The sequence below is a fragment of the Chelonoidis abingdonii genome, chromosome 1, assembly GCF_003597395.2.
Source record: "Chelonoidis abingdonii isolate Lonesome George chromosome 1, CheloAbing_2.0, whole genome shotgun sequence".
Taxonomy (NCBI): Eukaryota; Metazoa; Chordata; order Testudines; family Testudinidae; genus Chelonoidis; species Chelonoidis abingdonii.
Window position 1 is genome coordinate 89210359 of NC_133769.1, and position 12896 is coordinate 89223254.

Sequence of the window (12896 nt, forward strand, 5' to 3'; positions counted from 1 at the left end):
GCCTCCTGCACTGAGAGGCTGGGTATGATAGTCTGATAGGCCACTGCAGATATATGCTGAGTCTGCATGGAAAATTTGTAAGGGAAAGTCCTTCCTCACTCTTTCTATCATCTCGCTGGGAGGTTGAGAGGATGCTTCTTCCCCATGTGGTGCACCCAAGGGGAGCCCAGCCCAGACTAGCTGTCTCTATGCTCACTCTTGGAGAGGCTCTCTGCTCCAGGGTTCCTAGTGCAGTGTCTACTGCTGCTTTTGTGGCAGCCAGGACCAAACTTTAGATTAGAATATTCAAGTTTAGTCGTTTTCTTGTCAAGCTGCCAAAATTTTGACTGATGGCACAAATAAGAAAGTGAATGGCAACTTTCAAAACATTTATAATCAAACCTGAGTAAAATTCTGTGGGACCAAAAAAACCCCCAAAAACCCAAACCCTTCCCCCAGGGCTTTCTGACTACTCAATTTCAGAGGTCTGCTGCAAACAAGTGGTATTACGTTACTCTGTGTGTGATATGGGTCACTCAAGTGATAATGCCTGCACTAATGGCCTTTTACTTGATCTTCAGATTTTATTGTATTATAGCATTTTCTTCAATTTTCATTTGGGTTTATTTCTCTTTTGAAAACAGTTTTTACTGAATTCTGAGGAGCATTTCAATACTGAGAAATGTCTTAAATTTGTAGCAGTTGAGAATTAAGTACATTTTAAACCACTTTGTCATTTGAGTGCTATCAATTTTAATGAGAGAATAAGCATGTGAAATTTTTCTCTTCAGACCATTAATAATAGTTGTCATTATGGAAGCATGAATATGCTGAGTTCCTATCCTGTTCTCAGAGAACCTGGTCTAGTGTCCAAAACTCACCCTTTCCTGGAGTGAGCAATACTGCTGCTCAAAAACACTGATGCAACATAACTTTATTGGTCAGGACATGTAGGTGACTGAAATCAGACACAGGATAGATTTAAGGGGCAGAGTGCAACTGTATTAACTTAACACTGGGGTCCCAACCCACAGTTTGAGAACTGCTGGGTTATAGGATTCCCTCGATTTTAACAAAATCTTGGGTTAGACCCTCCTTAGCCTACCCTTGGACACATCTCACTTCTGAAACCTCTTTCCCACCCTTCTATTGGGGTAGAGGGTACCAAAGGGGGACCTCAGCCTGTGAAGAATTCAGGTTATTCCTCCTCCCGGAGGCACAAGTTTCACCTGCAAAATCAGTGTTTCCTTTATTCTGGGAGCTAGCTTTAGCCTTCTGCACTGGACACTGGCTGCACGTTGCAACAAATAAATGTTGTTCAAGTGCTTGCTTATATCAATTTCAGTTAGATGTGCATGCATCGCATGCACAGTCATTGGAAAATTTTTCCCCTAGTAGCACCCATCAGGACAGCTGTGGAGTCCCCTGTATTGGCGTCTTCATGGCGCTCAATATATGACCTTGCTGACCCAGCACCCATGACAGTCATTGGAACTGCAGTCGCTTGCTTTGCAAGTTCTCCTCTCATTCTCCTAGCCTTTCAGTTTGCTGTAGTTTTAGTGTTAGTTGTAGTTATGGAGGTGGCTCTGAGACCGCAATCTGCCTTGGCATGGCAAGATCTGGCACCAAGTTCATTGGTGTGATGTGCTGTAGCATCCATGGCAGAACCGGCACAGCAGAAGGACTCTGGCACAGAGACCCGCGGCACCGCTGCTTCCCAGTGCTGAAGCTGGTGGGAACTGCCATTTCCCGGTGCCACAGAAGTAGCACAGGAAACAGGGTAGCAGTGGATCTCTGCTTTCGAGTCCCACTCCTTTGGATTTGGTCAGTGGGGTGTGTCCCAGGGAAGAGCGCTTGGCGCAGACAGCTTTGGAGCTGGCACTGTCAACTTTGGCCCCAGAAAGGGGACCATTGAGTCCAGTGCCATGGGACTCCCCAAGCCATGTGGTGGAAGAGATGGGGGCTACCATCCATCCCAGACACCTTTGACGCCACAATGGACCTCATTGCCATGACGGCACCACAGTCTCTGGCCCTCCACAACAAGCTAGCAATATTGCATCCACCTGCATCTCCAAGGCATCACTTTCCAGCACCTACAAGGAGGCACTGTTTTGAATCCTGGCACCAATCTGTCTCACGAAGATGCTCGAACTCGCGGCACCAGTCAGACTCATGACATCAGTCCAGCTTGTGGCACCGCTTACCATACCAGCACCGATCTTCATCTCAACCCAGGTCCCTAGCTCAGTGGAGGTCCTGTTCTCGGCACCAGTCATCACAGCACTGGTTGAGTTCTTGGCACCAGTTGTCTTCCTGGAGCTACTCTGGATCTCAGCACTGCTCACAAACCCAGCTTCGCTTGGCACCACAATGGCTGTTGAGATCTCAGTCCTCATTTTCGGATTTGGGTGGTGTCCAGATACTCGCACTGGCACCCATTGGTAAATAGATGCCCCAATGTGGGCACATTGCCATGGCTGGCGCAATGGCAGGGGCTGGCACAGTGGCCCTTTTGGAACTCCTGGGCATATCATCAGACCCAGGGTACCTTGTCCAAGGTCTCCTGGTCGGTGGTATCCAAGACCGGGTTGCCAGTGGCCTCAGCCAGCTGCTCTACCCCCACAGGTGCTGAGGGGGGACTCCGGCCTCTGTGCCTCTCTGGAGCCAGTCCCTGCTCCTACAGTGGATCTGGGGATAATTGACTTGGAACAGGAGGCTGTGCAGAAGATCCCAATGGACCAGGAGGTCCAGGACAATCCTGTTCCCCCGCTTGCTTCCTCATCATCCTCTCCAGACAAGGCAATGGCAGGGACTTTTACTTTAGAGCTACTGCCCATAGACAGTCGTGCCCACCAGGACCTGCTGTGCAGGGTGGCGCACAATATGGGCCTACTGGCCGAGGAAGTGGCGGAATAAGAGGACCCAATGGTTGACTGTATTGGCCCCAGAAAGTCCATCCAGAGTGGCCCTGCAACTTATCAAGACCATCCAGGTCAACTTAAAGGTCTTGTGGCAGACCCCAGCCTCCATTCCCCCCCCACAGCCAAAGGTATAGAAAGGAGATACTTTGTCCCCTCTAAGGAGTACGAGTATTTGTACACCCACCCACAGCCTTGCTCCTTGGTAGTGTTGTCGGTGAATGAAAGTGAGAGGCACGGGCAGCAAGGACTGTAAAAGACTTGACCTTTTTGGAAGGAAGGTTATTCCACGGGGGGCTTACAGCTCAGGATTGCTAAACAGCAGACAATCCTGAGCAGATACGGCTTCAACTCCTGGAACTCCATGCTGAAATTTATGGAGCTGTTACCCTCAGACTCCAGGGAGGAGTTTTGGGGCTATTGTTGAGGAGGGCAAGGCAGTGGCACGGACCTCTTTACAGGCCTCACTGGACGCTGTGGACTCAGCGGTGCACACTTTGTCCTCAGGCTTGGCAACGAGAAGGAGCTCATGGCTGCAGGCCTCGGGTCTGCCTCCTGAGGTTCAGCAGACCCTCCAGGACCTGCCCTTTTATGGGGCGGGATTATTTGTGGAGCAAACTGACTCCAGTCTACATAGCCTAAAAGACTCAAGGGCTACACTGAAGTTGCTGGGGGTGCACACCCCAGCTACTCAGCGGAAACGTTTTAAATCACTGCCCTCTCAACATCCCTACCAACTGTGTCCTAGACAGACTCTTCTAGGAAGTGCAGTAGGAATGGCAGACGGAAGCCGTCCCAGCCCTTGCCAGTTCAGGGCCAGGCACGCAACTCTTGAGGCTCCAAGCAGGCCTTTTGAAGGTGCACGCAGGGACAGTGTGCCAGACTATGGACTGGATCCTCAACCCTGTTTTCTGAACCATCTATCCCACTTCTACCATGCTTGGTCCAAATAACATCGGACTGCTGGGGTTTTTCACATGGTAGAAGTGAATTATTCTCTCCAGTTCTGCTCCTCTCCTCCCTCCCACTCCCTTTCCCCGTCCCTCTTCAGGGACTCTTCTCACGAGCAACTCCTTATCCAGGAGATGCAAATGCTCCTTGTCACAGGGGCAGTGGAGGAGGTTCCTCAGGAGCTAAGGGGCAAGGGATTCTACTCCCATTATTTCCTAATTCTCAAAGCCAAAGGGGGTCTCGGACTCATTCTAGATCTGCGGATCCTCAGCAGATTCATGGTGAAGCTGATGTTCCGCATGGTCTCCCTGAACTTGATCATCCCTTCTCTAGATCTGGGAGACTGGTACGCTGCCCTCGATCTCAAGGACACGTACTTCCAAATATCTGTATGTCCTGCTCACAGACGATACCTCAGGTTTATGGTCAGTCACAACCACTTCCAGTTTACGGTTCTCCTCTTTGGCCTGTCCACAGCCCCTTGGGTGTTCACCAAGTGCATGTCGATCATTGCTGCCTTCCTTCGCCAGAGGAAGGTGCAGGTGTATCAGTACCTTGATGACTGACTGCTCTGGGGGCACTCCAGGGACCAGGTAGAAGTGCAGATATGTATCGTGAGGTCCACGTTCAACAGGTTGGGCCTTCTCAACGAGAGCAAGTCAACCCTGATACCAATGCAAAAGATAGAGTTTATCAGGGCAGTACTGGACTCGGGTAGTGCCAGAGCATTCCTGCCAGAGACCCATTTTCTAATGATCTCGGACGCTGTACAAGGTCTCAGACAGTACCCTACCACCAGAGTGAGGGCTGGCGTGAGACTACTCGGTCACATGGCATCTTGTACATATGTGGTTCAGCTTGCCAGGATGCGTCTCAGACTTCTCCAGATTGGGCTCATGTCAACATACTACCCAGGGCGAAACAGTCTGGACTCTGTAGTCACTCTTCCGGGTCACGTCTTCTAGTCCCTGGGTTGGTGGCTCAACCAACAAGACATGTGCAAGGGAGTCCCCTTTCACAGACCTCAGCCCTCCCTGTCCCTGGTAATGGACGTGTCTGTGCTCAGTTGGGGTGTGCACATGTGGGACCTTCAGACACAGGGCCTCTGGTCTCAAGATGAGCTCTCACTCCACGTCAACATTAAGGAGCTGAGAGTGATTCAATTAGTGTGCCAGACCTTCCAGGCCTACTGAAGGGGTCAATGTGTGGGAGTTATGATGGACAACACAACTGCAATGTTTTACATAAACAAGCAGGGTGGTGCCCATTCCTCTCCCCTCTATTGGGAAGCCCTCCAGCTGTGGGAGTTCTGCGTAGCCCACTCTAGCCATTTGGGGGCAACCTATCTCCCAGGATCACAGAATGAACTGGTAGACTACCTCAGCAGATTGTTCCGCAACCACGAGTGTTCCATCCGGCCGGATGTCATCCTCACCATCTTCCAGAGATGGAGAACTCCCCATATTGAGCTCCTTGCTACTCAGAACAACAGGAAGTGCCCAAGGTTCTGCTCCTTCTGGAACCACAGCCAGGGCTCCCTCGCAGATGCCTTCCTCCTCCCATGGTCAGATCATCTCATGTATGTATTCCCATCGTTTCCTCTTGTACACAAAGTTCTGCTCAAAGTCTTCAGGGACAAGGCGGCGGTCATTTTGGTGGCTCCGGTGTGGCCACGACAACACTGGTACACCACGCTCCCGGACCTCTTGATAGACACCCTAATCATGCTACCACTGCTCCCAGGTGTGATTACCCAGGACCATGGTCACCTTCATCACCCAGACCTCCAGTCTCTCCACCTCATGGCCTGGAAGCTTCATGGCTAAACCTCACTGAGCTCATGTGCTCGGAATTGGTCAGGGAAGTTCTTCTTGGTAGCAGGAAGCTCTCCACTAGGGCCACTTATCTGACAAAGTGGATGTGGTTTGTGATCTGGTGCTCCCAGGGCTGTACTCTACCGTTGCAGGCCCCCAATCTTGTCATCCTGGAGTACTTGTTGTAACTCATGCGGCAAGGTCTTCTTCCATCAAGGTTCACCTGGCAGCTATCTCTGCATTCCACCCGGGAGTGGCCGGGCACTCCGTCTTCACCAACCCCATGGTAAGCTGCTTCCTCAAGGGCCTGGAGTGCCTGTACTCTCAAGTTCTGTAGCCAATCTCTGCATGGGACCTCAACCTGATTCTTTCCAAACTCATGGGACCTCTGTCTGAACTGTTGGCAACTTGCTCACTCCTGTATCTATCATGGAAGGTTGCTTTTCTGGTTGCCATTACTTTGGCAAGAAGGGTCTTGGGAGCTCAAGGCACTCACATCTGATCCTCCATACATGGTCTTCTTCAAGGACAAGGTGCAGCTCAGACCTCACCCAGCTTTCCTTTCAAAGGTTGTGTCCCAATTTCATTCCAACTAGGACATTTTCCTGCCTGTTTTTTACCCTAAACCTCATGCAACCAGCCAAGAGCAATGGCTCCACTCTCTGGATGTTGAACGGGTGCTTGCTTTTTACATCAAATGCATGCAGCCATTCCAAAAGTCGAGCCAGCTATTCATGGCAATAGCAGACCATATGAAAAGTTTCCTGGTCTTGTCGCAGAGGATCTCATCATGGATTACCTCCTGCACCCACACCTGCTACGAATTAGCCAACGTTCCAACCCTGGCTCTCATGGCCCATTCCACGAGGTGCAGGCCTCGTTGGCAGCATTCCTGCCCATGTGCCGATTCAAGAAATCTCCAGGGGAGCAATGTGATCCTCGTTGCACACATTTGCTGCTCATTACTCTATAACCCAGGATGCTAGAGATAATACAGCCTTCAGCAGAGCAGTGCTTCAGTCTGTCATTCCATAACTCCGACCCACCTCCAAGGTAGGAGTTGGTAGTCACCTATCTGGAATCGATATGAGCAAGCACTCAAAGTAGAAAATATGGTTACTCACCTTCTCGTAGCTGTTGTTCTTCGAGCTGTGTTTCTCATATCCATTCCAAACCCACCCATCTTCCCCTCTGTCGGAGTAGTTGGCAAGAAGGAACTGAGGAGGCGCAGGGCTGGCAGGGTCATATTTGAGCGCCATGAAGGCACGACTTCAGGGGGCTTCACAGTCGACCCGATGGGTGCTGCTAGGGGAAAAAGTTTCTGATGACTTTGCACATAGCGCGCACACACCTAACTGAAATGGATATGAGCAACACATGTCGAAGAACAACAGTTATGAGAAGGTGAGTAAACATTTTATCAAAAAAAAATTCCTACTATTGAATTTCCAAGACCTACTCCTTTTATGCTAACTGTGCCTCCATATTACTGTAAGGAAGATGAAAAATCCCACAGCACATCTGCCACTTTGGCCCAATGGGAAAGAATCCTTCCTAATCCCCAAACAGGCTTTAGGTTAGATCTGCAACATCCTTAAAACACAGCTCCTGTGTTACATCTACAGGGAAGGAGAGTGAAGCAGCGAAAGTGGACAAAAGGCCCCCAGAACCCAAGAAGAGGTTTAAATTAATGGAGAAAGAGGGAAAGCGGGGCAGTCAGGTCTCAACCACCTTCCCTCCCCACTTCCTGGCCAATGGGAAGCAGAGGACTTATGGAAGAGGAGGAGGGGCTCAGTCCCACATTCTCATGCATGTTCTCTTCCACTCTCTCATCTTTTTTCTGAGCTATTTCACTGCCAGTCCTATCAGTATCCCACTCAGTGAGATAAAATGAGGAACGGGGGCAACAACCTAAGCTTCCTTTCCAACCAGGGCTGTTCCTAAAGTTTCCTCTCAGAAGTTTCTCTGAGTTAGCTCTCCACTTCTCTGAGAGCAGGACTTTGATCCCTTTTATGTCTTGACTGGAGCTAACAAGAGTTGCCTACCAGCATTAATTTTAATCAGCACCAATAGTAATTGCTCACATCTTTCCCTACCGTTATAACACCTGAGTTTGGGTGACTCATCAAAGAGCCCTGCATTCCTGTTGTTGTATATTGTGAAATTCAGTTTAGCACAGAGGGCTTATACAATGTTCCATTCACCACTTACAGCTCTCTAATCCTAAACCCAGGTCATAACTAATGCATGGGCCACTATGCGGGGCCTCAGCATTGTGGAGCACTTTTATCATACTATAATATTCATTTTGGAGATATTTTGCAAATGTGTTTTGTTTTTTCTTTTCTGTTTGGTTTTTCACCTTGATTTTCTCTTCTATTCATATTTTTCATCATAGGAAGCATTAGCTTTAATTCAGAAGGTTGAAGCTGAACAAAATGCATTGTGCTCCAATCTGAAACAAGCTATGACTAGCAAGAAAAACAGAATCCCCCCTCCTCCTCTGTTGCTTTCCAGATCACATTGCTCCATGACATTTAAACCAGCCCCATTCACCTCAGATGTTCAGGTAATGTTCTTCATAACGACTCCATAAGAAAGATGTGAAACTATAAGTGGCAGTGAAGAAAGTTGCTTCTGCAATACCATATTTATCACTGTGCTCTTTATCGTTCTTAGGTAGATTATGTTGTTTTAACTGAATGCATTCTAAATTCTCATCTCTGTGAGTCACTGGTGACTCACCGTTGTGACCTTCACATTTACCTGCAACATTTCTTTTCCTGTGGTCTGTTCTCTTCTATTACTGTTATATATCATCCGTTTATGCTACCTGTCAAAGACTAATCCTTCTGCTAAACAGACACTATGCACACTTCAATTTGGTGTACAAAATAGCCACGATCTGTAGTTTTCTCAAGAGATGAATTTTAATAGTAAATCTCTTCAAACATGTTCATGTTGTGTATAGAAATGAGGAGGACTCAATTTCTGTTCAGAGTTATAAACAAAATTCTGGAAATAGTGTTTTCAGACTGTATGTTTATTATGACCAATTGACTGAACTGAAACCTTGAATTCACTGTGGGACAATATCTTTCCATTTATGCCCTAAATAATATTTTTTAAAAAGTTTTAAACCTATTTAAAGTGTCCAATATTTAACATTTTGTAATTAGTATGAGTATTTATTCCACTTTGTTTAATATATGGCATAGTAAATTTTTAACAGATCTTATAGAGTGTTCACCACTAGATGGTGCAATATGTTAATTTTTTTTATCCTTTGTTCAAGAACAGACCTTTTCCAGGAGCCTTTTTTTCTCCTTGAAAGTACATGTATATGTTAAATTGATATCAGAGGGATTTTAAAAAAAATCCTTCTTAATTAAAATTACATACTCTCCTAAATTACATTTAAATAAAGGTGCATAAATTTCTTGCAGTGAAAATCAAAACAACTCCAAATATATTCCCTTATTAATTAAAAAATGTTTTCATTTCATGAAAAAAAACCTACTATATTTCACTATATATTTGTTTGTTTGAAAATGAACCGATTGTTTAATGATAATTAGTTAATTGTTAAGTCAAAAATGCAAATTATAAGAACAGGTAAAATTATATCTATTGAGAATTTAGTTTGGTGTGTTCAAGATTGTGCATATTTACAATGAAGATGTAGCCACTCATTTTGTTGGATTTTGTAAAGAAAGGTGCAACATAACCTGAAACAAAAAGGGTACATTCTTCTGTGAAACTTTAAAGGAAACTGTCACCAGTTGAATAAAGCTGTAATATTAAGAGACAGGTTCTGACACTCATGTCAAGTAGCATCTTACTTTACAAGTGGTATCATTGATTTCAGTGTGACCATACATGAACTATTCAACAGGAGTAAGGGTATCAGAATTTTGCCCTAAATTATTGTGTTTGATTATTTAGTACTGATATATGGAGTCATGTTCTTTCTTAAGTTCTATTATTTGTTTTTACAAAATAACATAGTGTCTCGAAATGTAGAGAAACAAAATAAGTCTGAGTCATGCCAACATAATTACATGATGTTTAGATTATGGATTTGAATTCGGTCTTATCTGTAGTCTGTTCATAGGCCTACTGTATGTAAACTGAGGTGATCCATTTCTTAGTGGACAATGTCTTTATCCAGTAGAGCACTTAACCACAAGCTTAATTTTAAGTATGTAAATAACTGTATTGAAGTTAATGGGCCCATTTCAACATCTGTTAAAGTCAATGTGAGTTTTTGTATAGACTTCAGTGGGCTTTGGATAAGGTCCAGTCCTCACATGCTCTCTTGTCTAAGTAATTTGCTGGGTCGGGGCCCAGGTGTCCACATCATTAAAACCAACATCACAAATGGCATCTTTATTGGCAGTTTAATCAAAGGACGGACTGAGTGGGCATGAGAAGCTAACTCTGACCTGTAGAGATGGTCCCCTTGGGTCATGTTTGAGCCTCTTTGGAGAGAGGAGAGCAGCAGCGTTCGTATTTGGCTATGTCTATACTTTGAGCTAGGGGGTCTGATTCCCCTGCTTGCGTACACATACTCCTGTTAGCTCTTATCAAGCTAGCACAAGTATAAATAACAGTAGAGCCACAGTAGCATTGAAGTAGCAGCAGAGCTTAACCATGCCAAGTACATAACCATCGGTGTCAGGTGGGTTTGTTTGTGGCACAGCTAAGCCAAGCCTCTGCTGTCACTGCCCATGCTGTTGCAGCTACATTACTAGTGCTCGCGCTAGTTCTCATTTAGCTAGTGTGAGTATGTGTGTGTGTGAGCAGGGGAATCACACCACTTGCTTGTAGAGTAGACATAGCCTTAGTCACTGTGTGTTTTTGTACCTGCTTTCTGACTAAACTGTATAATCATTTTCTAGTTCCATTAGTCTAACAACTTTCATAATAACTACATTCACTTTAAAGCCCTTATTCTTATTCAGAAAATGTCATAAATTCTTCATTAGACAATATTGCTTCTCACAGTAAATTTTAACACATTTGAAATGATAGTAGATATCAAATATTTAAGTTGTCTTTTTCTCAAAAGGTTTCATGGTACAGTATTTTGGGCTGCGTAGCAGCAGGAAGCAATTTAAAAGTAAGATTAAATAATCATCATCTTCCAAATGCAGGAGAAGAGGTAAGACCAAGGTAAAACCTGTGCAAGTCATTCTCCCTCACTGAATGAATCACTATAGAGCTTTCACTGGAGTGTGTATCTATCATCTTTCCCCTTCCTCATCTGTATCTAATCAGCTAGTTGGCCAAATCTTTGGTATACTTTTGATCTTTATTTCAAGTGATTTAAGTTCTGCAGGTCTTAAGACACGCTACCTTCAACTCTTTTGGAATAATGAGTAGAATACTTCCAAGACAGTCACATTACATTTTTACTATAATTGTTTTCTTAAAGGAAGTCTCTACAAAGTAAAGAATAAAACAGATGAAAGCGTAACATTTGTTTACAGTTTCTTCCACTAGCTGCTTACAAGAATATAGAAATGGAAAAAGAGAAATTTAAAACAGATTTGAGAAACAAATAAGGGTGGTTCTTTTAATATTTTTATTAAGTAAAAATAGAGATGGAGCTATATTTCCTTTTTTAAAGGATATTACTTTAGATTTATTTTCACCCCACTCTTGGAGATTTGAAGGTGTCATTCCTCTGTAGCTGTCACATTCAAACATGAAGGCCTCTATACTCTTTGGGAGAGAGAACTTGAACTCTTTTAGGCTGTATACTTAGCTCTTCTCTGTGTACTCAGCCACTTTCTAGAAGGGCCTAAGACTTTTTTCTTTCTGCTTTCAAGAAAGGAAACTTGTAGATTGTCTGCTTTACCAATCTCTCCAAGTACACTATCATAATCTGATCATAACATTCCGACACCTGCCGTGGAAACTTCACATATTTTACAGGCTAAGTACATTCCTTGATCAGTGAATTTGATGGGTTGTAACTTTGATTATATGAAAGAAGTGATTAATAAAGAAACAAAAGGTATTACAATAAAGGTTTACTGTATTTTGTTTACTTTTTTGTTATATGCAATGCACATAATTAGAAATATTTTTGTTAACAGATACCAGCTGATGGAAAAAGCCTTTTGGAAATAAAAGGCTTAGATCCCAATGAAAAGTACATATTTGCGGTTGCAGCATATTCCTCGGATGGAAAGCTTATTGGTGATGCCATTGGGGAAACAACTAAACCAATCCTTGCTTATCCACCACTTTCTGCTACTACTGCTCGAGCATACCTGACTCAGGTAGACTGGATTTTTAATGAATAGATTAATGTTTTTCATTTGGTTCAAGATTTGTTTCTGTCCCTGTGAATGGTGGTTCCAAACATTATTTTAGTCAGGTTCCAAGACAAAATTTCAGGACTTGCCTACAAACATAATTAGGACAAATCACAACTTTAAAACAACAAATGACAGACTTTAGCACTCTTACTAATTCTGACTTCAAAAATGATATGGGACCATCTTAAGAGGGAAGATGTTTTTGGACTAGGTCTCTTATCCTTTTCTTCCTTTTTTCTATGTCGGTCACTTCCTGTTTAATCCCTTTTTAGTCTCTTTTTTTTTCTTAGCATCCTCCTCTTTCCTTTTGCTTTTTGGGGTTCAGGCCAACAGCAGGAGATCATCCTCACAGAGCTGGTACAACCATTTAGACGACCTAGGCAGTTGCCTAGGGCGCTAGGATTTGGGGGGAGGCATTTTCTTCGGCATTTAGGTGGAGGGAGCTGGGGCAGGGGAGTGCGGGGAGGGCCACCTGCAGCAAGTAAGCCGGGGGGTGGCACGCAGGGGAACTCCCTGCCCCACCTTCTCCCCGAGCATGCTGATTGGCGCCGCAAGCCTGGGAGGCGGGAGAAGTGAAGCAGCGACGGCGTGCTCGGCATGCTCATGCTTGTGCGCGGTGCAGGGGTGAGCTGGGGTGGGGGGGGCCTCAGGGCAGAGAGTGGGGGATGGGGAACTGCTGCAGGGGGGTTGCTGCAGGGCCAAAGGGGGGAGCTGCTGTGGGGGTGGTGGGATGCCTCAGAGCGAAGGTTCGGGGACGGGGGAGGGTGCAAGGTGGAAGTTTTGCCTAGGGCGCGAAACATCCTTGCACCGGCCCTGCATCCTCATGGGACTCTCTGAGGATTGGGGATTAAAGATTTGATTAAACTTCCAGGAGCCAAATCCAACCCCTCCAAAGGAGAAAC

The 12896-nt window shown here is 45.3% G+C and overlaps 1 protein-coding gene across 6 annotated transcripts in view; it reads left to right on the forward strand.

Annotated features, from left to right (window-relative positions):
* CFAP54 (cilia and flagella associated protein 54) overlaps positions 1-12896 on the forward strand; it is a 208781-nt gene that overhangs the window by 64948 nt on the left and 130937 nt on the right. For all 6 annotated transcript variants that reach the window (XM_032788533.2, XM_032788537.2, XM_032788538.2 and 3 more), the window contains exons 21-23: positions 8064-8234; positions 10737-10829; positions 11770-11955. In XM_032788533.2, coding sequence (XP_032644424.2) covers positions 8064-8234; positions 10737-10829; positions 11770-11955 — 450 coding nt within the window. The remainder of the gene's footprint in view (positions 1-8063; positions 8235-10736; positions 10830-11769; positions 11956-12896) is intronic.